We start from the raw sequence: 27,633 nt of genomic DNA on the forward strand, positions 1-27,633 counted from the left end.
TTTTCCTGTTTTCTTTCGCAGCAGGAGCTCTCCCCTTTGCGAGACAGATTGAGTAAAGTGTTGCCCAAAATAATGCAAGCGCTGCCATTCTCCATTAAGGACAGGCCAAAGACTTCTGAAGAGGACACAGAAAGGGAAAACACCTCAGCTGAATCCACACATGAGGTCACACATGGCTTTGTTGGCAAGGGTTCATTAGTGTTTCAGAGTGACCTCTTTGCTTTCCCCAGCTGTCTGCAAAAAGGTGTGTGGTGCCAGAAAGCAAACAGTAACCTCCCTTCACCAATTCACAAATAAGTAGACATTACATGAGGTGCAGATTAATTTGCAGTACCGTAATCAGATTCCAATCTCGTCAATGAAGTACTTGTGTGTTTGTGTGACTCATAACCTCATGTGGGTGAAAGAAAAGCCAAAAGTGTAAGCTCACTGAAGGAAAACAGCATGTGGATTCTCCTTATTTGCTTAAAATGCAACAGATGCTCACAACAAATCAAAAACCTCTGGCCACCTTGAGACAAGTTATTATCAAGGGCAAAATATTACTTAAATAGACCTTGACCGTTTTAATGTGCTTCTACAATTTCTGTTGTAAAGCAATGGGGTGCTAAGTATTTAAATAAAGCAGCCCTTTAACGATATGCTTGACAGGTTTGGGTTTAAACATGCCTGTAAAAGTGAGCCAAAAACATCTTATTTCCAGCCCTAATCGAAACGGAAATGTTCTGAAATTCCTAACAAATAAACTCTGGCTGGATCTTATCGAAGCAACCAGCGTGTCAGAGGCACAAACAGGGCAGGCTGCGGCCAAAGGAGCACAACCAGGCTGGTGGACAGTTTAATGTTTGTTACATTTCAACACCAAACTTTTGTAGTCATTTGTAGGACAATCTGGAAGCAATAGAGACATTAGTGGCTGACCACGTTGCCAATGCTCCCACGCTGAGCTCCCACACTGAGGAACACTGGGCCGGAACCAGGGCCTGGGAACAGAGGGCCGAGGTCAGCCTGTTAATCTCTCCTCCCCATGGTACCAGCCTCACCAGAGGTGTGTAACACTGAGGCCTAGATATGCACAAAGCTGTGAATTCATAAACACTCAAACTTATTTTACCATCACATGTGTCAAAGAAGAATTAAACGGATGGCTCATTTGAGCTTCTTTCGAACTTTAATAAAATGACCAGAATAACCGCAGAAAATATGATCGGACTAAAGGATTGATTGGATCCTCTGAAGGGGTTTACTCTCCACTACAAATCGTTTTTAGGATGATGAATAATGGCATGAGAGTGTTTTTGGAGCAAGGCCAAAGATGCAACTGTCTCTTTTGTTTCTAAAAAGGGAAATGTATAGAGCCAACAAGAGATACATTTCCTTACTGAAGTGGGACATCAATTCATTTAAAAACTGGAATGCCTGTTATGTGAGAGGGAAGGGCAGGAAGGGAGCGGAGAGTAACGTATTGCATGGGAGGGGTAACTGAGGAAAGGTTAATGGAGAAGTTAAGGTTAATGAGTGGACAAGGTGAGGAAGGTAGTTATTGACTACACACAAAACCCGAAGGCTATAAGTGTTTACTTGGACATCTGTTTCCTCCTGGAGAAAGTGAAGAAAGCTGTGGTTTCTGTCCATTAGGCCAATAGGGAGTGATAACCTCTGTCCCCTTCCTCTGTACTCTACTTAAGTTAAATAGTGTGTTCCCTTTTATAAACTGTTGGTTATTTTCGGTGTCTCAGGGGACAAAGATTTGGGGGGGATTTAATTTCTCTGAATTTGATATGTTTTATACCTCTCTCTATCTTTTCTCCTCTGTATTGCTCCTTTGCAAGAGGGGGCATGGCAGGAGAATGGGCTTGAGCTGATCTCTATTTCATGCTGTGTGCGAGAGATTTGGGACGTGTGGAGCCTCTTTCAGAATGACAATGGAGCAGTGGTTGCATATTGTCATGGAAAGCACAAAGAATGACTTGTGGCAATAAAGGTTACCGCAGAGAAATAAAGGAATTGGAACCTCTCCCAGGGCTTAGTTTGAAGCTTCGTGCTCCTCCACGTTTTCCCATCATATTGATGCACCTTTGACACAATTCAATGTGCTTTACTTTTTTTTGGTAGATGCCGTTTAGAAAAACTCAATGTTTCTGTGATACAACTAATAATTAAAAGAAAAAAACAAAGATATGAAGCAGGTTTTTTTCCTGAGGGAAGTCAGAACCATCACAAGACAAGGCCAAAGAAAACAACATGTTTCCAATGTCCAACCGCATAGAGAATGTGTCAATACTTGGCTTTGCAATGGAAATGATGATGCTAGGCACGTCTAAACAGCACGCCCCCTCCTCAAGCTCTTGCTTTGTTCTCGCTGCCCTTGAGTGACGGTAAACCCTTGTCACCCCATAGCCCCTTGAACTATGATTTTCCCTGTTAAATGTTTTCTTAGCTTAATTTAGTAATTTATTTTATATTATTCTTATCTGACTGTTTCTCAGACAAAACTGTACATTGTACCATGCCATATAGATACAAACTATGTGATGTAGGCTCCCCATATGTTCAGGAATCGATTAACACCCAGGACCTTTTTCTTGTGCAATTACATGCACATTTTCCCAAAACTAATGTCATATTACTCCAGTCTCCATTACACCTATATACTTAATAACTCAAGGTTCACATGATACTAACCCACATACTACCTTTTCTTTGTCTGCCTCAACAAGAGATGCCTAAACACATTTGCTGGCAATCACCTTCATTGTTTGAACACGATACATAATATATTCAAACTTCCCATACTTTGACAATATCCTACCTCAAATACTTCTTCGTCAAGCAGCCGTCTTCCGAATACAGTGACACCCTCTGTGCTGACTACAGCGTTGTCTCCTCGCAGCAGATCCAGTGTCTCTATTCTCTGACAGTCTAAGTACAGGGTCACAGACTTGCCCTGCACACTGTAGGCTATCCTGTGCCATCTGAAAGAACAAAGAGCGAAGGAAAATTAATGGACATTAGTGTCTGAAGAGAATTCTGTTGCCCAGCAGAATCAGCAATACGAAAAGGTTTTATACACCTCTTTAAATTCAAGAAAACCAGCACTTAATTTTAACCTGATAATGTTAGGCTTTTTTCATTAGGACATTTAAGGTCAAGAACATCAAGTGTGCTGTATGAATCAGACAGCAGAATTGACACCCGCCTCAGAATTGAAACCCTGGGGAAGTTATACATGCACATTCATTGTATATTACACAGTGCTGGGAAATCTCTCAAACACACAGATGAGATGCTGTGTGCCATCACATGAAAAGAAAGACAGCTATTTTGTTGCTTGAATGGAGACTTTTACGCTCAAAATACCCACTTTCCATCCGCCAGGTTGATTTTCTTGAAGATTGGGTACATTTCTGGTGTGGGTTGCCCCTGCTGGTCCTCATATAGGAAGACAGGCGAACGGCCCACTTCGAGCCCCAGCTGCTGCACCCCATTGACATCATACACCGAGAGCAGGAAGAACTGGGAGCCCTTTTTAGCTCTTACTGTAGCCATCACGGAAAAACTCTCAGGAAATGTGGAGTCTGAGAGGAAGAGAGACGAGAAGGTCATACACGAGAGAGCACAGCAGGGAGTGGATATTTTTATAACATGCAGGCACCACCCGCTGCCAGTGAGACTTGAGTAAAGATAATAATGATGAAAAATATTGCCCACGAAAGCAATGAACACTCACGAGGAGGAGTAAAGAGAATTAGAAGTCAGATGTTTTAAGGTTTCTACTGAGGGAAGAATCTCTCTCAAAAGTGACACATTTAATAGATTCTGCAATTTTTTTTAAATCCCACTTCGAAAAAAAGTCATTTACCAGGGAAGAGCTGTTTGGTGGGAGCACTGAGCTGGATGTTTTTGTCTATTTTGTAGGCCAGGTCGGGCTCCTCCAAACCCTTCCTGCTGGTACAGAGACCGGCCTCCAAGGAGACCCCCTCCATGTTCTCTGACAGCTCCAGCACTTGCAGAACGTCAATGGGATTAGCTGGAAAAGGAAAGAAAGGAAACAAGTTAACCTTCTGCAAATTGTCATATAGCAGATCAAATAAATATGTTGGTTAATCTGATGTGATGCTGCCGGACTATTCCTAATTCCACAGATTTAAAGTAGACAGTTTTTTATTTTAAAAAAGCTTTCCTATTTTATAGCCTTGGGCAAAACTATAAAATATTATGAAAGGCTGGAACTCATGGCCGATTGCAGCAGCATGCTTTGAGTCATATCAGTATGACAGCACTTTGTTGTCTGGCTCAGTTAAGTGCCGGTTGTTACAGAGCTGAAGAGCAGGGTTTAGTGTGGCTGGAAGCTTGTTTTAAAGTGCGGAGGCTTCCTGCTTCCTACTTGTCGGAAGAGACAGGCTCCTCTGAGATGTGGCGGCAGGTGGCCAGGCTTCTGTGGGGGTTATTATAGGATAGGGGTGGTACACAGACTAGCCCATAATCCTTCTGCAACACACCTGACAGCTGACACCTGCACACCGCTCACTATGCACCAGCGAGCAGCAATATGTCCGTATCGCATTTATCACAATTTAAACACTTCATGGGCATAAATAGGCGCATCAATGATTCATGTATTCTTACGGCTAGAACATCTGTCCTAACTTGTCATCTAACTTTGTTTTAAATCTTGTTTAAAACAAAGATTTGTTCTCCATTTCCCCTTGTTTCAGGTTTTATCAAATTTTGAAATCTAAAAAACAAACAGAACAAGGCTCGATACTGCTAAACTATCTAGAGATAGTTTTCTCATGAAAACTCTTGAAACAAGCTGATTTGAATTACAGGAAAACCAATCTTATGTTTTGTTAAGATAGGGATTTATTTTTGATGAACAGATGTCTCTGTAGATTTGAAGTTTCTGCCAGTGTTGGCTCTCTCATTACAATAAGCCTCAGCTTTATTCACAGTCCCCTGGTCATGTTGTCGAATGTATGTTGATAAAGGGCTGCCGTGAGCATTAGTCAGGATCAGAGTTTTGTGCCTAGTCAGGCTCCCACCAGCTGCTGGAGAGAGCCTGTTCAGCACTTAGCATTCCAGGCATCTGAAATGAGGATCCTAAACCCAAATTGCCTCCTGTAGCTCTTGCCGCTAATACAGAGTATGGCCTTTTTTCCCCCCCCTTGTTAATTAAACATGTTGATAGAGTATACAGTTGCCCAGGCTCTGCATGCAGAAAAACACCACATTGCATTTTATGGCATTATTTGTTTGCATAGCAGAGGCCATTTATTCCAAGCAGCTTTGTGAGCTCGCCTTCTCAGTCCCCTAGCATGGCAACAGGGTTGTAAATAGGTTAAGCTGTGAATTATAGCCAGGCTCCAACAATGGAAAACATTTGGTAGGCAGCAGATCTAAAGGTATTTCAGACCATAGGGCTTATGTTTTTATTGATATAGAGTAATAAACAAGCAGTGTATATTCAATAATTAAAGAGGATGCTGGCTTATAACAGCTGAACCCCATACATATTTGTGTCTTTTAAGATAATATTTAAATCTACTCTAACCCTCATGACAGTCAACCAAGACCTTAACGTCAAGGAATAAGGTGTTGACTTATAAATATCACAGCCAAGTCACCTACATATTCAATGGTTAATGAATATAGTCCCTGATATTGTTTTTGATTTCACATGCACTTCGCGATGTCTTTTTGCCTGATACAGGTGCCCAATAAAAGAAATGCAGATAAATGACAATGCTGGTTGCTTAGCAAGAAGAGTGAATATTTTGGTTGCAACCATTTTGACATTTACATTAAGATAGTTAGCTGCATCCTCGAAAGCCCTGATCAGACCTCTGCTTTCGAAGCAAAAAAAAGAAAAGGCATGCCTTGCCAGAGTCTTTTATTCTTTTAACTAAAAGCTTAATAATCATCTGCATATTTGTCGAGACTCTAAACTTTGCACTTATCATGTCTGGGTCCTAGTTCCTAATGTTTGTATTTCATTAATTTTCTGATCCCAAATGAACTCTTTTTAGCTCTGCTCTGGCCTTGACTGGTGCTCACTTTCAGTCTATCTTTCTTCCTTTCCAGTTCTTTCCCTATCTCGCTCATTCATACACATGCACAGGGAGAACAAGTGGTCATAAGGCATAAGTCTGAATAATCTTCTAAATTGAAACAACAAGGGTTTTATTTAGCAGGAATTTTTGATTTGATGTCAGCCTGTCCAAGAGAGCATCTGACAAAATAATCTCAAAACAAAATAACACAATTAACTTTCCTGCAATTTTATTTTGTTTTTCTCTAAGAATTTCAAGTTATTCAAAGACTCTATCTCCCTACGAACAACATAAAGTGCATTTCTGCCTCAACAAATATGTGTTCTGAAAATAGCTGTGGCCCCTTTCTAAACATGTTCAGCTATGGGCTGTCAGGAGACTGATGACCTCTGACACTCTCAAGACAACAGAGAACAGACGAGATGTGAAACAATGCCAAAGGGAGAAATCTGAGACGAGCAGCAGAAATTCCTCCAAAAAAAGAAACTGCATTCACAATGATCTGTCAGATAAACGTGCAGAGAATAATAGGCATCTCACAGCCGATTGTCCAAAATAAGCTGTTATAAGTTAGGCAAGCGGATTCAATAACAGGCGAAAACCTGTGCTGAACTTCATTGGTTCCATCCATTAAAGTTGCTGCAAAATATAATCGAATACAAGCATAAAATATGTGGAAGGCGGCTGAAGTCTGTATCTATGAAGCAATACAGGATAGATAGTGATCTATTACCTGCTTTGAATCCCTTTATGTTATAAGTTGTGCCAATTATTTTATTATACCTTGTGGTTATTCTGTTGGCCTGTGTAGCATGCTATCCACGCTACTTATGGCTCAACATGTTTGAAATAGCATCACAGGATCTCTGAGGACTGATGACTCAGAGAGTTTTCCAATCACACTAAAAGGTCAGAGTACATGGGAAGGATCTCAAACATTCAGCAATTACACAGACATCTGGCATTTCTGCATCCTTTTTCTTGTGCTTTTCTTTCTTTCTATGAGACATCCATGTCTGTCCAGTGACAGAGCTGACCACAGTCTAACTGACAGAAAAGAGCTCGACAACACAGATCATACTATAGCCCCTGGAAATGCCACCAGACAGTCCACATCTGTGTTTCTTATCTGGCCGTGTGACACTTGAACCAATCTCCCCATGCCCTGCGGTCATACAACTCAACACTGCTTCAGTTATACATGGACATAATGTGTTCTGTGTTTCCACTGCTAATATGTCTGAAGACAGTCTTTATGACTCACTCCACCTACACTCCCAACTCAGCCTGGAAATACAACTTGCACACAAACAATACTACTCTGTCAAAAACGGTTGCTCCTGGGAACTTGGAGGATTTTTACAATAAATTAAGCCAAAACGAATCCGGGCAATGGACATTTTCCCACCATGGACCACACCCTGAGATGAGTAAAGGAACATCAACTCTTTCTCTGAAATTCCACTCTCCGTAAAAACTACTGTTCAGTGGGCATTTCTTCAGAAAACCTTTTGTGACCAAGCTGTAACGCATGTGGTGATTAGGGAAAACTGATGACAGATAGTCTAAGTGGTTGAATAAATCAAGTCACAGCTTCTCATAGGCTCCATGAAGAACAGCCTTAATCTAATTAGCGGTGGGTGTGACCTTTTGTCTGGGTCACTGCTGTGAGTGGACAATAACACAATGAGGTGAGGAGAGCTAATACATGCTCTGAATAGATGAAAATGTAAACGCATGAAAAGCCAAATAAGATTGATACTCTGACTCAATAGTATAGCCTTACAGCCTGCACACACTGTTTATGTGCAGCTTAATTATAATGCCCTCAGAGAGGAAAAAACAGCACTTTAGACCACTGTATTAATCTGTCACACACGTTGCTCTTTTCTTGTAAACAGAGGTTATTAAAATGAAAAAGAGTGTGCTAGAAAGGTTCATTTACTGTAACATGCAGACATTTGTTGGGCTGGAAGTATGCAAACTGAAAGGCAGAGATAGTTATCGCCCTGCTTTGTGGTTGGGTCTGCTTTGAGTTATCGCTTAGAGTTTAGGAACAAGTCAAGTCAGCTGTTGTGTAGCAGACTGCTGGGAACTGCTTTGACTGTACCAAATACTGAAGGGTTATGAGGTCATCAATAGTATTAGGAGACAATATAAGTGATGATAAATGCAACCAAAAGTGTCTTACATTAAGTCTTTAATTAATTTTAAGTGTGATCTTTATTAAAAAAAATAGTAATACCACTTTATTAATAGCTTTACATTTGTTTACTTGATCAAATGAATACATCACAGGGAAAGCAATAGGGAGTGTTAATTGGTCTTCTGTATTCAAGTTGTATTTCTTTATATCAAGAAGAATGTTGTAACAATTTTTCACTCATTAAATCTACAATGTAGAGTCTCTGAGAAATCTGCAGACTGATCCTCTTCTAACTACAATGATAAACTCAACATGAACGACAACACATTAGTTTTAGTTTGTTTTAGGATGCTGTGCTGATATGTCAGTGGCTGCTTCCTGTTGTTACTTTTGGTGTTGAAGCTGCAAGATTCTGGTGGCCTCTGCTTACACATTTCCCTTCCAAAACACATCAGCACCACATTCTTCCATTACTACAGTTTGTTCTGCTCATGTTTGTTCACATTATGATAGGCTAACAGGCCAAAAAGCTGCTTGGCCCTCAGAGAAAACACCTGCCCCACTTGGCCCATAACTGGACAGCCGCTCCACACTCACATTTGTACTGATATACTTCTGAGGATGTTCCTTTTACTGTTCTGACTACAGAACATTCATCCCCTTACTATTATTCCCACTGCATGCGTAGAATTGCCCCCCTGGCACTATATCAAGTACATTTAAGAGGTGGGGAGAAGGTTTAAAATGACCTGCTGTTGGAAGATGTTTATCATCTCTTTATACTTCAAAAGCTATTGGGTCCTCATAACATGTGTGCAACATGATACACCACCACAACAAATACAGAAGTGCATACACACAAGTTCTTATGCGCATGTGTGGACATACCTTAAGGCACAGAGGATTACCTGGATATAAACATGCACGACCAAGCCCATTCAAGCTTCAGCCCAGAGCTGTCATTTAGTCTCTCAGACATTAGAACTCTGAAGCGGCTATTATTGGATTGTAACACCAGGGCTGGCAAAATCAAAGTAGAACACCATGTGTATGACAGGTATATGCACATGCTCCTTTAGAAGTTATGTTCCTTTGTGCTTCTGATGGACACTTTAAATACATTCTTAACAAGTTGTGGGCCTCTGTGTTGCAGCTTTGTGTCTAAAGGACACTTGGCAGGTTCAGAGGAGTTGAAACATGACCCAGGTCACGATGTCAGTGAGGGTAGCAAATTGTTTTCAAAACTCTACAGATGGCTTTGGAAGGGAAGCTTACTAATGTGGTCTCTACTGAAATGTGCCGTGATAGATGAATATGATAACACTTTTCTGAGGCCCATAAATGAGATTGAGGCAGATTACATGTAAGGGGACACTGCAAAGAAGTCAGCCCCTCTGATTTCTGCTCATTGCAATTCTACAAGAAACATCTACAACTAGCCCCATAAAGCTTATTGAAGCATCCAGTTATCAGAAACACAGAACCATAGAAGCCTGAGGGGAAGGGTGTTACTGAGTCTCTGGAAGCCAGATGTGTGTTGAATATTATAGATTGCAATCCGGCGTCATTAAGAGTTAAAGCATAATTTCTACATAATAATAACGTGGGGGGATTCCAAACAGTTGCCTCATCTAAAAGTCTGAGAAGCAGTTTGATATGATACGTGAAGCATCGGCAACTAGGGAGAGACATCAGCATCTCTGACACTTTTGATGTTTAATTTTTCCATAAACACAAACTTCAATAACAGAAAAAAAAGCACTACAGCTGTAACAGGCGTACAAATAATATTGTGTTATTCTCTATCCTGCTAAATTCAGCTGCCTTTTTCATTTGTTTTCATTTGCCACTCATGTTTGATGGATCAAAGGGGAACAAGGCTGGCAATCCTCCATTGGGAGTCTGGTGCAGGCAAGGAGGCTTGATCAAACGGGACGCAGTGAGGGGGTGGTACGCACGATTTCCCCTCTCTCATGGAACCAGTCAAGGATGAGGCAGGGAATGAGCAAGTGTTGAACGTTGATGTTAAAAAGAGATAAAGCATATCAAATAAAAACAAACACTCCCTATTCCCAAGAACATAAAAAGAAAGAAAGAAAAACTGAACGAAACTGTGTTGAGGCAAAAGAACAGAGGATTCGAACTGAAACTAGCTGTGGACGTGTGCAAGAATGTCTCACTTCCTGTCAGCAAACATGACTACAAAGTCTTCTCTCATCTCTCTCAAACACACACAGAAAGCATATGGGAAAACATTCTGGCACTGTAATACACACACAGCTGCACACAAATCGCACAGACTCAAGAGACGCAGACACATTATCAAGCCCATGCACATATCTAAGACAGCCATATCAGCACCACCATATGTCCCATGCACTTTTAAATCTTCTCGGCCTCTCACTTCACAGCCCTCATTAGAGAGCAGTGGGCGCCACAGCCGCTGTGTCAATTGAGTGTGATTATGTTAGTTGGCTTGCTTCCTCCTGCCATCACTTTATGCCAGCCAATGAATTCCAACAAATCATGCCAGCCATGAAGTATGTGCATGCGGATAGCCACTAGTGAAAATTAGACATTTTTATACACTTGTGGTGACCATGGGGTTAACTCCTGCTGCTGAGGGAGTCTTTAAAGGCAGCACCTGCATGAAATAGTCTGCTGCCAGTTGGAGATGCTCAGGACACAGCCACAGGGCATGCAGACCTGTGTGGGTGACAGATAGCAGTGCGCTAAATTACATATAGTATGTATGGCACAAGCTGGTTGTTACTGGCTATCTTGGGGACAAGGAAGTCTAAATGGGTGCAGCACTTGCTGAACAAGCCTGAAAGTGCAACAAATGTGAACACCAGGTCACTGTTTGACAGATGGAGAGAAACAGCTGTGTGACAGACCACCTCTTGCAGGTGGATAATTGACAAATCAATCCGGCTACTTCAACCCTAGAAGAAGACTCAAGTGTGTAAAAAATGAACCAAGGAGCTACCTACAAAAAAAACATGTTAAATATTGAAGTGTGCCAGAATGATCATAACTAAGGCAGTAAGAGTGTAAAGCACCTTCACTTAAGACCTATGTGAGCAGAGGGCACATTAAACAGATCCATGACAGGAATTTTAATCTACTCTGTTCGGTCAGTGTTCAGCCATTCCCCTCTTTCTCAAGCCAACGTTAAACCCTTTCACAGTAAACCGACGCTGGTCACAAGCAAACTCAAACATGACATCACATCTCCTGAGGTCGCTGCGAGTCTTGCAGCTCACCTGACGCAGCAAGGAGACATTCAAATTGAAAACATTGGAAATGTGTTCAATTCAAATTTAAGCTGGAACAAGGAGTAGCCTACTGAGTCAATCAAATGCGTGTAAATTGTGAAATCACGCGGCATATTAATACGTATGCATAGGTTTACATTCAGATCACGTATGTAGCCTACAAGTTGTGCACGACCCTGGAGGATCCGACTTTAAAATGCAGTAAATATTATTCGTTTGCGCCAATAACTTTTCTGGCATGGGACCAAGTGATGCATGAAAAAAGTCACGGAAACTCAGATAAAGGGGACAGTGCATCATATATGGTTAACTAAATACGTTACCTGCATGTGTCGTCGTTAGGTGAAGCAGGATAAAAACATATAGCGGTATTTTCCTGCGCGACCTGTTCCTTATTAAATGGTCCATCTTTCCAAGCGGAGACCCCCCTCTGCCTCCGCCAGCTAAACTTTATACTAAAGTTATATTTCTAGGAACCCAGCAGCCATGCGGAGAGAGAAGGACAGAAGGCAGTCTGTAGTTCCACTTGCTTGATTGTTGGTCGGAGAAGTTTTGTTGTGGTGGCTCTTAGTTTCGCTCTACCCTTCTAATTCAATTTCTCCCTCTCACCATCACTCCCTCCCTCTTCTCTCCACCTCCCACGCCTCTTCCCTCCCATTAGGACGGTCCCAGGACGCATGGATGAGATGCAGTAAAACCCCTTAAATCATTATTATTACTTACGATAATTTGTGAGGTCTCACTTCTAAAAGTGCTCATTACCCAAATAAGTGACATAGTAACCTTGGTTTCTATGTCACTTATGTGGGTTAGTTTCCTGATTTTTAAATCTAGCCAGGGTATGCAACTATTACCCAGAGACTTCATATTGGAGGCAACATCTGAATGTATTGTTAAATTAGACTTGAACAGAATGTCTCAGTGATTGAAAACAGTGACCCTTTTCATAATATTAATAATGATGATGAATATTTTATCTCATAATTTCCTTATTTTTAGTTGATTTCCTGTTTACTTTCAACGTCCACTGATAATCAGAGTGTTCTATAAATTACTTGAAGCTGGAGGGTGTGGGACGTACACATTTTGAACTTCAGATACAACCCTAGTTCAATAGATCTCAACATTACAATACCCCTGGCCAGTTCATGAAGTCAGGTGTTTGCTTTCCAGGGCAGGTTATCCCCACACCATCAGTCTAATCTTTCAGTTTCTCCATGCCTGTTCAAACTGGAGCTTGGTCACAGAGAGGCTAGAGGCTAAATCATCTCAGGTTAAAGGTCGTCATGGCCTACTAGGTCAGGAGCAGGCACATCTGGCTTGAAACCCATAATTGAAAAACAATTTAATCCCACTTTGTGTAGCTCTTTTATGAAGAAAATTCTGACAGAAATGCCCTGTTTTACATGTCATCAACAGATTAAAAACAGATATTTTAGCATTTCTCCATTTTGTATTACATCTATTTGTACAGGTATAACATAGTGAATTTTATTTGCATTAAACAACAACTTCATCATTTTTTTAGAGAAACTGCTGATAGGAATAAGCTGAACAAATTGGTTGTAAAAAGTCACATGAAAACTGATCCTGGCTGGGACATCTGTCCTAAGCATCTGCCAAAACTTAAGCCTATAGTGTTGATTACTTGTGCAGGTTGAATACAGTTCTGCCAGAAGCCTAATTAATTCTACTGTGCTATTCAGTTGAGACATGCTCTAAGATAAGACTTGTGAAGACCTTGTCTAATTGGAAAATTACCAAAGATAGCGTTTCTCGAGTCCAAGCTACAACAGGCCTTTGTAAAATAACTTGGAGCTGAATCCCAGAGAACATACAGAGAAAAGAAGCCAAGCCATAATTCCTCAAGGGAGAAGAGTCTCAAACCACACAAAGAGGGAGAAACACACACATTTAAATGCCACAATTATCTCCTTTATCCAGAGGAACTGTTTCACATTATTTCTAGCCAAACCCCATTCTTAGCTGCAACTTATTAAACATTAAACATTAATGACATCAGTTACGATGAAAGTCCAAAACATGTTAATGCTTCTCCATGGTAAATAAATTATGTCAAAATAAATTAGCTTTAGTGAATTCTTTCAAATAAGGAACCCCCTACCAACATGAAAGATGCAACTTCCTGAACATCAAAGATAGTTAATTGTTGGAGAAACAAATTGTAGAGTGATAAGAAAAGAACATTAAAAGTAGTTAAAGATAGGAGAAGTTTTGACAGAAACACCAAGATAAATGGACAGATTGAGGTTGATCTAGTAGGTAAACAACGGACTCCCTGACCTCACACAGTCTAACTTCTCAGTACCAGCTTAGCCAACCTGAGTCAGGGCCACATTCCTAACAGCTTTTAGCAGATAGTTACTAAGAGTCCAGTGGGTAGTCTGAACTCTGGGTGAGAAATATTTCCGGAGCATGTGCTGTGTACCTTTGTCCCACTACCAGACAAATTACAGATTGATTGTTTGTTCTGTGTTTAAAAGAAACACAGAACAAACAATGAAACAAATAAAACATTTTTCAAAGTTACAATGATTTTTTCCCTAAAATATACCTGACGTCAAATACACCATGGCTTTAAATTATGACAAATGACATGACTTAAATGCGCAGGAGAATTCCAATTAAAATCAAGGTCAATCCATTTGTTTACTTCCAGCAGTCTGTCAGCTTTCATTAACCAAGAGGGTTTTATAAATCCAACTGATAAGAATTTGTGTAAGGTAAATAGAGTATCCTTTTCCAGGTTGATGTAAACAATGTTCAACATATAATTTAAAGTAACTTAAAGGTCACTTAATCCTGAAGAAAAAACTGCAGAAACCAACAGAGCAATTTTTATTTTGTACACACTGACAAATCATGTGGAAACACCAAGATACTAAATTAAACTCCATATGCGTTTTAACATGTAGTTATGAATTAACGGATACTTTAAGAATCACAGGAAGTTTGGCAAGAGATACATCTTTCACAGATTTTAAGAGGGAAAAATAGCTTGAGGGTATATCTATATGTCATTTTAATTTATTAATTCAGAATTTCCTTGGGACTACATAAATGATGCTTCCATTATTGAAGTTTGAAGTCTATTCCAGACATGTGGTGTGGTTTCATAAATTAGAAGTTTCGCTTCCTCCCTCTGCAGGTCATTATGTGCTGATAAATTATGGTGGACTGCTCTTATAATTGAATCACTAAGAGGGTCATCTTTCACCACCATATTTTGGGCTCTGGGAGTCATGAAACCTTATTAATCCCCAAGATGGAGGTGATGAGCATTCAGTATTATTGACCCCAATGGGCCTTCAATTTAGTCTGACATACGGTCTTCTCCTTGTGTTGAAGAACATGCCAGAACAGGACAACAAGCTAACTGCCAGAGGAAATATGCAAGCATATTGCAAAGAAAGACGCAGCTGACTCTTTCAGCTTGCCAATAATTGATTTATGTGTTTAAAAGATAAATACCTTTTATCCCTGCATTCAGTCAGTATGAAGTAACCACTTTAAATCAGTTCATGTCTTACACCACTGCTTCCTAATGGGCTTGTGATGTCATTTAGTTGCATATTGGATGATGAACAGTGTTATGACATCCTGTCCTTCTGCTATAACAAGGATTTTAAAGATGAGTGTGAATTATGATGGTCAATCTAACTTTGTGGACCATGTGTGTGGAGGGGAGCCTGAGAGCAATCCATTGTCACTTTATTTTCCCATTTATAGCGGAATTATGAATGAGCCTAAAATAACAGCTTTCTTTCTGCACATGTAGATCCTAAGAAACAGCCAACATCTGTATGCTATTGTAGAACAGCAATATAGTCTCACTGCTAATGGTGAAAACAATATTCTTTTATGTGGGATTGTGTCAAATCAAATGTGGGTTTTGTCGGTTTTGTCAAAACAAGACAAATGGCTGACATCAAGAAAGGAAATAAAACTAACACACACACACACAAACACACACACACACACACACACACACACACACACACACACACACACACACACACACTGAATCATGAACATTTTGCTTGTGGGGGATATTTAGGTTAATCTGTCAGAGTCTGGTAAAACCTCTGATCTATCAAAGCACCTCAAGTGAAATGTGATTGTGCCACCCACTGACTGTGGATGATAGTATCTTGATATATCAGAAAGCATGTGTACTTACACAAGAGCTTATTCCAAACCACACCCCGTGATACACATCTATCCTGCAACATGTGTTCTGGGTTTATCTGCCTGCGGTACACGGTGGGCAAAGTGTGCAAGTCAGATAGCATAAGATTGGCAGCTTGGTATTTAATCACTCCTGCACTTCCTTTAACCATAGTATTTGAAAATGTATTAAAAGAAAGCAAAATGAACATCAGATCTTAAGCTGAGCAGGGATTGGATGCAGGGCTGTGCTTTCAGACAGATTTATTCAGAGTTGCTTAACCCTGCTGTTAAGTTGCCAAACCAGGGATGTGACCACGCGAAAGTGTGTGGAAATGTTCTCTTTTGCATTGGGCCAGCGAGGGGAACTGCCAGTCTGGTGATAATTATAGTATTGAGAGATGACGGGAGACTAAACTAATTAACATCTAAGGACCATGTCTGTTAAATGAACTGCTCAAACAAATAGACTAAATAAACTCAACCAGCAAGCGCACTCAAGCTCACCCTAGTCTCCTCTTCACTGTTACTGCACAAAACACAGTGATTGTGTTTTGATCTAAATAGCAAAGCCGTTATGTTGAAAACTGGTACTTAAGGTAAATCCAAACACTGACACTAATTATGATTCAAATCAGCATTTATTTCCACCTTTCTTCTGTGTGGAAGACATTTGAATTTCAGTTTGCGGTCGCCATAACACATGTTTGTAGACTTTTGAGACAAAATAATTTCATTCTCAATACAAAATGTAAGATAGAAATAGTGGAAAAATGAAGTGATGTGTTCAGAATATTGTGCCATAGTGGTTAAGTGGACCTGGGAATCCCTCTGTTTACTTTCTCAGATGTAACTGGCACCATGCTGTTGTTTCTCTTTGCTTTCTGCTTTTACAGCCCTGTAATGGAAAACCTCTAAATAACCAGTTTTATTCAGCTTTATAAATGAAAAAAAAGTGTTGCTTCAAATGATGAACAGTGATGCTTTTCAACAGGATTGGGCCTGAGACTCTTTGAATGACGTATAAGGGAGAGCTGTTCTAAGAATGTCATAACTTAGTATTCAGAAATGACACAGTATGATCTTCAGACTGTCATTGCACAGTGTTCATTGTGTCTGAGCAACAGCTTTAACTCTCCTCTTTTGGTACAGCTTGTGGGCTTCTCTGTATTACTCTCTCTGAAATAAGTGTATTCTCTATCCACCCTAAAACATTTCCCTGCTCACTCCTTTCTAATTCTCTGCAACCATTCTTTCTCTGTTTTTAAGGCTCTCTCCCGCCCAGCGACCCCCAGCTACTCTTTCCCTTTTCGTCCCTTTTATTCTCATGAAGTTTGCATTCCACACCTCCTCTGTAGACAGCACACAAAAGAGCAGAAAGCGCCACTCCTGACCTGTGGCAAACATTCCAGTCCCCTCGGCCCTTTCACACAGCCAGAGTCCCTTATCCTTCCAGCAGCATCAGACAGAATATGTCTCTTGTCCAATGCCACTGCAATGAGATGCCACCAACAGCAGGGCCGAAACAAATGATAGTTAGTGTGAGGTACTTGCTGTGTGATCAGGAATATTACTAAATAAAATTGTTTTAAAAATCATGCACAAAAACTGCATATTTTAAGGTATACAAAAATGGTATATTCATTTTGTTAATAAATAGGTTAATATGCATTGTACATAAAAAAAAAAAAAAACCCGATAATCATTCAATCCATATTTAATTACGATAATTAAAAACAGACGGCTGCAAAAAGCCCGGAAACCAGTGAATGTTCCAGGAGCATCTGCTCATGTATCCTTAAAGTCTGTACTCAGGAAATTAACTATTAAGCTATGGAAGTTTGGTTAGAGAAGATGGGGGTGTCCTTTTCTATGACTTGGACTTCTACAAAGAGATTACAGATATACAGATGGATGATGTGGATTCAGGGAACATCTGGAGTGTGCTCAGAGGTGTCAGAGGGAACAGGTGAAAGCTCTGATGAAGGATGTTGAAAAACCTGCCAGAAGGAGGGTTATGTGGGTTCAGAGGTTCAGAAGAGAAAGTATACAGGGTGAATTTTGAGGTGAAAAACGGAGGATGGTTTAGAAACAAAGCATCTTGCATGAAAAAGCAAGTATGGACTTGTGTTATCTCCCCCTCTCTACTCTTTCCTCTGTCCTTCTGTGTCTTAGTGCCTCAATCTTCTGAAATTCCACTGTAATAGCTTGGAGGCGGGTCAAATTCAATGGCTGTCCAGCCACCTCTTCATCATCATTCACACCTATCCCCTTTCTCCAAAGGTAAAGCCTGCCAGGTAAACCCTGACCTTACTCCAGTGACTTATTCCTTAATTTGTTTCAAATTCACTGGTGGACAGCTTTGAGACTTGTCTCTATTGAGTTTTTCAACTGTAAATTGAATGGATTTAGTAGCAAAATAGCCCTAACGTGATTTGGTTATTTTTTGGGTCATAGTTAGATGACAGATTTTTCTTGCTAAGCATCCATAACAATGAAAAAGGTTAACCAGCATTGGTGGATATTTGCACTCACATATTTTTTGGGGCATATGACAATGTTTTGGCTGATATTCTATTGCTATTCTGAGATCTAGTCTGCCATTATACTCAATGTTAGGTTATTCTGAAATTGTCAGAATTGCATCTAAACTTTCCCTGTGATGCATGTTTCGCACATTGTCAGCTTGGATTTAGAGCAGCTTTATCTGACAATGCAAATTATTCTTTTATTATCTCATTGTATACTTGAGCTTTCTAGTGAGAGAAATGGGTCACAGCTTGGGGATGTTCTCAATAAGCAGACTTTAGCTTTGAGAGACAGCAAGAGGAAATTGGGCCTGAACTCTTAAGCTGACAGTGTGCTCTCTGTTGTCAGCATAGCATACGGTTTACCACAAGCAGTGATGATTGGATAAAGATGTTTCATTATCTATTCTAATGTGTTGTGCTTATATATGCATTACATGTTTGAGGTTCATTCTTTTCACAGCAAGACTAAACCCTGTCTTTGCATAGTCTGCCTGCTGGTTATTAGCTAACCCTTTAAGGATCTAACCAGGACTCAAATCATTGATAAAATATGTCTTCCCTTCGGGAGTATTCCTTCAAAGTTTTGACTGAAAATAATAGCTACTCTTGACTCTCGATGAAAGTAACCTCAGTTTGCCCTCAGAGGAGACTAACAGGCTGAAACACTCTGGAACCTGTCCCTGTCCACTCTGTGTGTGTGTGTGTGTGTGTGTGTGTGTGTGTGTGTGTGTGTGTGTGTGTGTGTGTGTGTGTGTGTGTGTGTGTGTGTGTGTGTGTGTGTGTGGTGTGTGTGTGTGTGTGTGTGTGTGTGTGTGTGTGTGTGTGTGTGTGTGTGTGTGTGTGTGTGTGTGTGTGTGTGTGTGTGTGTGTGTGTGTGTGTGTGTGTGTGTGTGTGTGTGTGTGTGTGTGTGTGTGTGTGTGTGTGTGTGTGTGTGTGTGTGTGTGTGTGTGTGTGTGTGTGTGTGTGTCCGTCCATATAGTGAACTTAAAACTTCACTTGAAATGGGGGTGAGGTTAAAAGGGTTAACCAAGGGGGAGGATTAAAACAGGGGAACCTGCCCTCATTGTGGGCTTGCCATAATGTTTAAAAGGACAGAAAGGTTGTCTTTCAGAAAGCTATCATGAATTACATGCACATTCTAGTTGCATCGTTAAAATGTAAAATAAGGTTTCAAAAGCTGAGAGGGATCAACAGAGAATTCACCCGACCTTAGTCCACCTGTGTGGAGCTACGTTTCAGTCACGTTTATCCGACTAATTATCTTAATTTGTAATCCTTAATCTGAGCAGAGAACATCCACATAATAATTCCAGCTCAATCCAATTCCTTAAACAGACCCAATTTGTTGATTGTTTCATTATCTTGTAAATGCATTAGGCATTAAGATGTGTTTTTTTCTTTGAGGGAACCAGCTACTTAAAGTTGATAGTTTTTGAGATGCAAACAGTCTAAGTAAGATGAAAAGAGAAAGGCATTAATAACTTTAGTGGTAAGTAATAAATTACTTTCAACAAATCGCTGACTCACGAATCACTCCAGATTGCTTTTTGGACATCCACACTTCACTGCTTGGGGTTATAAGGATCAGTATTAGAGTAAATAGAAAACAAAGACCTTGCATGTGGTTGCCTAACATTAAGCAACACGTTTACACTCTGCAGATGGCCTTTAAACAGAGGGAAAAAGCCTGGTTTCAGATCTTATCATGTGAACTTTGAACCCTTACGACATTCATCAAGAAATGTCACCATAACAGACCCTTGCTGATCACAACATTGTCAAACCAAACTAAGACAGCTGATAACCAAATTCAGACCATTCTTCTTACCAATACCAACCTATGTTGATTGAATATGTGGATTACAGTGATGCAATTAGCAATATTTTTGATGAGGCATTATGCATCCGTTAAGGACTAGGGCTTCTCAAGTGTGTTGCACCGTTCATTACCACCAGGTGGCAGTACAATGCAGTGCATTATGAAACTTTAAACCTTACCTTGAACTATTATGGAAAGCATGGGATGACAAGTTATACAAATAAGTCAAGAAGATCCAAACCACAAGCAAGTGCTAGGGTTTATAGCACTTGCTTAGCAACAGCTAATAGCATAATAATAATAATAATAATAATAATAATAATAATAATAATAATAATAATAATAATAATAATAATAATAATAATAATAATAATAATAATAATAATAATAATAATAATTCTTATTATTGTTATTATTGTTATTATTATAATTGGTATGATTTGTTATGTGCATCTGTGTAGCCTATATTTATTAAAGTTCATTTGTGTTAAATTAACTATTTGTATTTTATTATAAAATATATATATATATATATGTTTTTTATTTAAAAACCCTGGGCTGGATAACTTAAAGACTGTGCTAAAACTTCTAAATAAGTCCTATCAAGAATAAACTTGAATATAGTAGTAGGCTACATCAGAAATAACATGAGCTATATGAACAACACATCATGTGACTACTGTATGACTGTTAGTTATGTGTTGTTGGGGTCACCAGCTCAGAAATCAAGTAAGCACTGCCCCCTCTACAACACGCACGTGCGCGCATGCACGACCGCACACATTTTAAAAGAATTAACTTCATTTCAGGGCAAGCGGCACCTATCAAGTTTAAAATCGTGTCCTCAAGGGGTGTTTGCAATGCTACGTCTTTTTTGGTTACCGATTTTATTGAACATGTGACTGAATTAGAGGCTCACATGGCTGCGGTGGCTGCATGATCCGCTTTAGTTTTTAAAAGTCCAGTGATCGGTAGCTCCCTCGGCAGCAACCATCCAGAGCAGAGGACCGCTGAAAAACACAGCGCCTACCCGGACAAACCATGGCGAACAGCGGGCAGAAAGTTGTGCTAATCACCGGCTGCTCCTCCGGCATCGGGTTACGAATCGCCGTCACGCTGGCCAAAGATGAGAAGAAGCGTTACCATGGTAAATGCGCTTTCTTCTACATTGTTTCTTTGATTGGACCTATAAGTAGCAAGGCTATAACAGTGTGGTTCGCTTGTAACCCTATTCCTTGTTTACTTTCCCTGCAAAGCTCTGCTACTGCACCAACCCTCCTTTACGCACAGAGTTCGGTTGAGTGTAAAGTGCAACTCTTCGTCTAAAAGGCAAATAAGTTATGTGGTGCCTTGATATAACTACTCAACTAAGTGATATCGGATCCATATCCTTTTGTAAGGAATGGGTTTCAGTCGCCCCTTTAGTTCAACAATTATCATCTGAAAGCACAGTTTTCCAGGGAAGGGCTCTGCAAGGATGCCTCTTTCCAGGCGGAATCATAAAAGGAGTCTTGTCAGTTTTCTTTCAAGTGACTTCTCCAGCACAAAGCCCTCTTTTATCGCAGTGAATTGTAGACCGCCTGCTCCGATTTAGTACCGTGTCTAATGTGCCTATAGTCCCCTCACTGGAGCGAGTGTTGAAAGGGGGACAAAGTTTGAGACCTGTACAAGCGAGGGTTCACTCTAGAGCAAGGGGCTGTTTGAAGTCTTCATTGGTGCACGGTGGATTTAGAGTGTCCCACTTTGACATTGTTGGTCCATGCGTCTCCTCTCCTTCTTCCCAGCCATCGTTAATGTCACTCCAGGAATTGGAGATCCAAAACGTTACTATCTCATGGAGCCTCAGATATAATTACATCAGACCACCTTCCCACCCCCACCCCTGTTGGTAGGAGTTGGCCCTCAAGACCCCTGTTGTTGCTAGATGTGACTTTATACTGAATAACATAATTAGCTGTAGGCCTGCAGTCAATGTGTAAAGATTGAAACACATGATATCAACAATACATTATCTTATTAAATACATGTTAGTTTTACTGCTTTCTGTTTTGCCACTCAAAGAACCACAGTGCAAGGGTTAGTAAACGTTTTTCTTTTCTTTGGATGGCCATGCGGTATCTGATTGGATTTATTACCGTGAAATAGATGAGCAAAACCAAAGCGATTAACTGCTTCCATAACACTGGTTTGAGCACTTTTTTCACAACGTGACCTGCTTTCAATAAGGCCACCTCTGAGCAATGAAGCTGATCTGCCCTTTTCCCAGGATCTTTATGAAATCCAACAGAGATTAAATATTGCATTGTGCATAAAGTGTTAAATAGTTGCAGTAACATGCACCAAACTCAGAATATCCCCCAAAAGACCTTTGTGTGCGCAATGCAATGTGGTTTATTCAAGAATGTTTAAGCAGCCCAAGAGTAGGCTAATTCCTGCAGGAGCCAGAAGAACAATGGATCTCTTGTTCACTTCTCTACCAATAAAATAATCTCTTTCTTGCTTCATAGACACATAGCTCTCCAATCATAAGATTATACTTAATTAGACGTCATTAATCCATACAACAAGTTGCGACAACAAGTTGCATGACACTTAACTTCCCAAATTCTGCAACATTCTCAAAACTATTGGCGAGACTAATTTCTATACATTATGAAATGAAACGTCAGTGACAGTGAATTGCAAATCAAAACCTCTCCAGCACTGCTTCCCTCTTTTATTTATTTAGGCAACCGTGTGTCTGTTCGATGAGAATAAGATGATGGTCTACCTTTGTCTGTGAAGGACAACAGGTAGATTAAAATGATTGTGTGCAAAGAGGTTGTTTACTCCCCCTGATTGCCATTGTGCAACACCACTGTCTCCCTTTTTTGCTGCTGGATCGTGACAGACAGCAAAGTGTTAGCACGACACACAACATTAGAGAAGCCATGAAAGTCAAGTCAACACAGTAGTAATAGCTGCTGTCGCTTGTCATGATAAATTAATCTGCTGTGGGTTAATGTCACCCAACGTTTAAAGTTCAGGGAAAATCAATGCTATGTCAGGCGTGGTCACTGCTTAGAACTTTGACCTGCACGTCTGACTCTGACACAACCGTGTGTGTTGTGTGTGTGTGTGTGTGTGGTGTGTGTGTGTGTGTGTGTGTGTGTGTGTGTGTGTGTGTGTGTGTGTGTGTGTGTGTGTGTGTGTGTGTGTGTGTGTGTGTGTGTGTGTGTGTGTAGTGTGTGTGTGTGTGTGTGTGTGTGTGTGTGTGTGTGTGTGTGTGTGTGTGTGTGTGTGTGTGTGTGTGGGAAGTCATTAGTGGTCCCACAGATTAGAGGTTTCTCAGTACTGTGAGTCACTTCTTTTTCAGTGTGACAATGGGTCAAGAGTGTCTTTTTAAAGATAGAGTAAATATTGATGGACTTTATTTGGAAAAATTGACTAAAAAGTCACATTATTACTGTGGATTTATTTATGGTTCCAAAAGAAGTTACTGTGCACTTAAAAAAAAAAAAAAAAACTGTTCTGGTTTCGAGTTTGAAGCCACATCATACGAATAACATAATATGTTGCTCTTCTCTGTCTCTCCCCATCAGTCATTGCCACCATGCGGGACCTGAAGAAGAAGGACAAGCTAGTGGAGGCAGCAGGAGATGCCTATGGCAAGACCTTGATGTTGCTTCCACTAGACGTGTGCAGTGACGATTCAGTAAAGCAGTGCATCAACAATGTCAAGGACCGCCATATTGATATCTTCAGTGAGTGGGATAAACCTGAAACTAGGCCTTCTATACCTCCTATATGACCCCTCCCCCAGCTTTGAATGACATGTTTTGTTTCTACACATATATTTCAGATAAGTTCAACAATGGTTTTAGTATATGACCTTCAGTCAATAAGTAAAGTACTATAAAACTTAGTATTTTTATTTGTGTCTAAAAATGATATTAAAATGCATCGGCTAAGTTAAAACCTTTCCATGATAGTAGCCTTTTTCTTTCAGACATAATGTGATGTCATACTTTCCTGAGAGACAGAAAGAGAGACAGAGAGAAACAGTAAACATATAACAGACTTGTCAAGTGGAAAAGCAAAATATCACAGTACAGTGTTACGACTGTACTAATATCACAACTTTAGGACAACATTTTTGAAGCAACTGAAATGTTTTCAGTCTCTTGTAGCGTAGGTTTTGCAGTTGACATAATGAGTTGGTGGGGGGAGGACATTTTGAGAGTCTTGAAATTCTAGTGGGCAGAAAGATTCTGCATCAAAACAGAAAGGACCACCATGCTAATATCATGAGTGTGTGAAAATGATCTGAAATTTAGTGTTTAGCTCTCTATGCCCATGACACCTTCTTTTGCTTGTTTAATTTTCTGAATCGGGGTGATTGCAGCTCAAACAAAGGAGACAATGTATTTTATATATATATATATATTAATCTGAAAAAATCGCAGATTGTCAATGGTATTGATCAATCAAAATGTACTCTCTCCGCCCTACTCTAAATCTTAAACAACATCCCACTTCAACTCTTTACTCAAGAAGAACCAGTAGCCCTGCAACATTGACTGGTGTTACATCACACTTCACTGTTGTCACACACTGACATCTGGTGGCAATATTTAGAAATACCATGTGGAATCTATGGAGGGATCTATTTTGTAGAAAGGCCAAAGTGAGCGGTGTGGACAAAACAGATATCACTTCATATTAAGTCACTGCAGAACAATATCTCATTAGCATTTTTGAATATAGCAATGTTGCGGTATGTCATCCCTGCGTCCGTTTGTTTCCTGTCAGTCAACAATGCAGGTGTGGGCTTGCTGGGACCTGTGGAAAGCATCAGCATTGAGGAGATGAAAAGAGTGTTTGAGACCAACTTCTTTGGGGCTGTTCGCATGATCAAAGAAGTGATGCCTGACATGAAGAAGAGGCGTTCAGGGCACATCGTGGTCATGAGCAGTGTCATGGGTCTTCAGGGTATGTGTTTGTGTATTTAACAATGCAGGATAAAATCTGCAATCAGTGATCAGAGAACACATGAAAATATACTAATGATTCTAACAGACTGTGAAAAGACATCTAAGACTTTGCAGATGTTGACAGGAGCACTGCTCTTAGAAAACGTAATACAGTTTATTAAATTAAATGTAAGTCTAAAATGTATTGTTTTCTTAAAGTTGAATATAAACTAAACTAAATATTTGTGTATTTAAAGGCTTAACTTAATTCTATTTATGAGCTGGGTGGATTTTCAAGTTAAAGAATATCAGATAAGTTGTTAATGACGTGCAAGTATGCGGAACAGACTTTCACATTTGTTCTGGCTCGAATATTCTCCTATTTATCATTCATCTGTTACTTGGTTGATTTGAGTATCTTATGCCATTATTTGTAAATTAAATTTGATGCATGTCTGCTGTTAATTGGGTAGTGTGAAGTGAAGAATAATACAAAGCAGTGATGCTCTCCTTTATCTCTCTGTTTTGTTGATTTAGGAGTGGTGTTCAATGATGTTTACACTGCCTCGAAGTTCGCCATTGAAGGTTTCTGTGAGAGTATGGCCGTGCAACTGATGAAGTTCAATATCCGGTAGATTACCCTCGTCCTCTGTTCTTCCTTCACATCTGTCTTTGCTTTGTAGTGTACATGCTGCCTCACAGGCATTTCTGCATCTGACTCCCTACAGGTTGTCCATGATCGAGCCTGGCCCAGTGCACACTGAGTTTGAAACAAAGATGATGGAGGATGTAGCCAAGATGGAGTATCCAGGAGCAGATGCCGACACGATTCGTTATTTTAAAGACGTTTACCTGCCATCATCCATAGATATATTTGAAGCCATGGGCCAGACGCCAGATGACATAGCCAAAGTAAGGGAACAGGTTTTTAATTCACATTTGACCAATCTCTTTCAGGATTCCAGGATCAATAAACTGCTACAAACATTCAAGAAGTATATATAGCAATGCAAACATAAAAAATGTATTTGTTCTCGTCTCTCCAGTGCCTCAAAAAGGTTATTGAGTCAAACAGCCCTCGCTTCAGGAACCTCACCAACAGCCTCTACACACCAATTGTGGCCTTAAAGTATGCTGATGAGACTGGAGGCCTGTCTGTCAACACCTTCTACAACCTACTCTTCAATTTTGGACCTCTCATGCACATCACCATGAGCATCCTCAAGTGCCTGACATGCAGTTGCCTGCGTAGACGCACCATCTAACCTAACTGAGGGTGTACAGGTTCTCCCCCCTTACCCTTACCCTCCCACTTTGTTGATCCCCGTTAAGTTCTTGGTAAACTAGAGCCAGTAACTCTTGGGAGAGAAGGTGCCTTTTTAGTTCAAAGACACTACCATAATAAGCTTTGCCAGAAAATATGCGCAATTGCACAAGTTTGTCCCAGATACGTTGTATGCAGGATGACCTCATGTACACACACACACGTACACACACACACACACACACACACACACACACACACACACACACACACACACACACACACACACCATACTTACAGAAAAACAAGCATCACACACTGATTATTGTACATACTATAAATCTAAGGTCATGCCTTAGTCAGATCTAAAGTTGTTATATAGTGGTTAGATGTCTATATTGTTGAAATGAGAAAGGACATGAAATACAATCCCCAAGCACAGAAGACAAAGCACAAAAGATGAACTCAGTTACAGAGAGAAACAATCAAATGATAGTGTAATAATAATGCTATAACTTGTTTTCTAGAGATGACTGTTCACTCAGGCTCATTAGAGTTATAACATGTATGACAGAAACAGAAATAATAATCTACCTTTTCTGTTTTATGCCCTATATTTCACGTTTTCCTTTGCATAGGGTTCTCATGGTCATAACTGCTGTTAAATCTGATTTGAATTGTTTTGATAAATTGATTGTTTTTCAAGGTTTGTGAAGGGGTGGGTCAGATATTTTTAATCTAAAAACTTGATTTAAAAATAAACAGAAATCTGATTTACACTCAAAAGTATGTTTTTGTTTTTTAAGGATATAAATAATAAAAGTGATTACTTTGAATAATAATATTTCTTGATGGTTTAGGTTCTGCAAGGTAATTCTCTCTGGCTGCAAGATTCCTTGTGTACCAGGAGGGGGCAGTATTTCACCGCTTTCTTTCGTTGTGATAAACCTGTGGAGTTAACAGGCTCGCCAGCAAGCAGATCTGCAGTTGTAGTGTAAAGGAATTTGTCCTAAGTGGCCTGAGATAGACAAGTTCAACATGAAGAGTTATAATTTGGCTGCCGTGTTTTTTTTTTTGTGTGTCTTTGGTTTGATTCAAACGTTGGATTTGTGAAATATTTCAATAACAATAGTCAACATCAATCCATATTGATCATTTTAATATGTAAATTGGGAAAACCATATCCCTTAATGTTGGGAAGCATTTTATAAAATGTTCACACAACACCATATCACAGCTTACAGAGATGTGTAGCTTTTTGGTCATATAGGTGACGATGCATTGTGCCTACAGAGAATTAATTCGTTTTTATATTTTGCAGGTTTCTGCTGTGCACATACACACACATTAGCATAGGTTTGCATGCGTGTGTGTGTTTGTGTGTGAATGTGTAGTAAGAGC

At 40.0% G+C, this 27,633-nt stretch overlaps 2 protein-coding genes across 4 annotated transcripts in view; one reads left to right on the forward strand and one right to left on the reverse strand.

Moving 5' to 3' along the window:
• Window positions 1-12,011, reverse strand: part of col5a3a (collagen, type V, alpha 3a) — a 43,614-nt gene extending 31,603 nt beyond the window's left edge. For all 3 annotated transcript variants that reach the window (XM_034143069.1, XM_034143068.1, XM_034143067.1), the window contains exons 1-4: window positions 11,801-12,011; window positions 3,863-4,030; window positions 3,365-3,578; window positions 2,813-2,975 (exon numbers count right to left, since the gene is read on the reverse strand). In XM_034143069.1, the coding sequence (XP_033998960.1) occupies window positions 2,813-2,975; window positions 3,365-3,578; window positions 3,863-4,030; window positions 11,801-11,885 (630 nt within the window). In that variant the 5' untranslated portion in view covers window positions 11,886-12,011. The remainder of the gene's footprint in view (window positions 1-2,812; window positions 2,976-3,364; window positions 3,579-3,862; window positions 4,031-11,800) is intronic.
• Window positions 12,012-20,771: 8,760 nt separating this feature from the next.
• Window positions 20,772-27,042, forward strand: rdh8a (retinol dehydrogenase 8a). The gene is made up of 6 exons (XM_034143411.1): window positions 20,772-21,163; window positions 23,598-23,759; window positions 24,808-24,987; window positions 25,506-25,599; window positions 25,697-25,880; window positions 26,015-27,042. Exons 1-6 carry the CDS (start codon window positions 21,058-21,060, stop codon window positions 26,231-26,233), a joined length of 945 nt encoding a protein of 314 aa, XP_033999302.1. The 5' UTR covers window positions 20,772-21,057; the 3' UTR covers window positions 26,234-27,042.
• The last annotated feature ends 591 nt before the right edge of the window (window positions 27,043-27,633 follow it).

Source organism: Trematomus bernacchii, unplaced genomic scaffold (assembly GCF_902827165.1).
Source record: "Trematomus bernacchii unplaced genomic scaffold, fTreBer1.1, whole genome shotgun sequence".
Classification (NCBI taxonomy): Eukaryota; Metazoa; Chordata; class Actinopteri; order Perciformes; family Nototheniidae; genus Trematomus; species Trematomus bernacchii.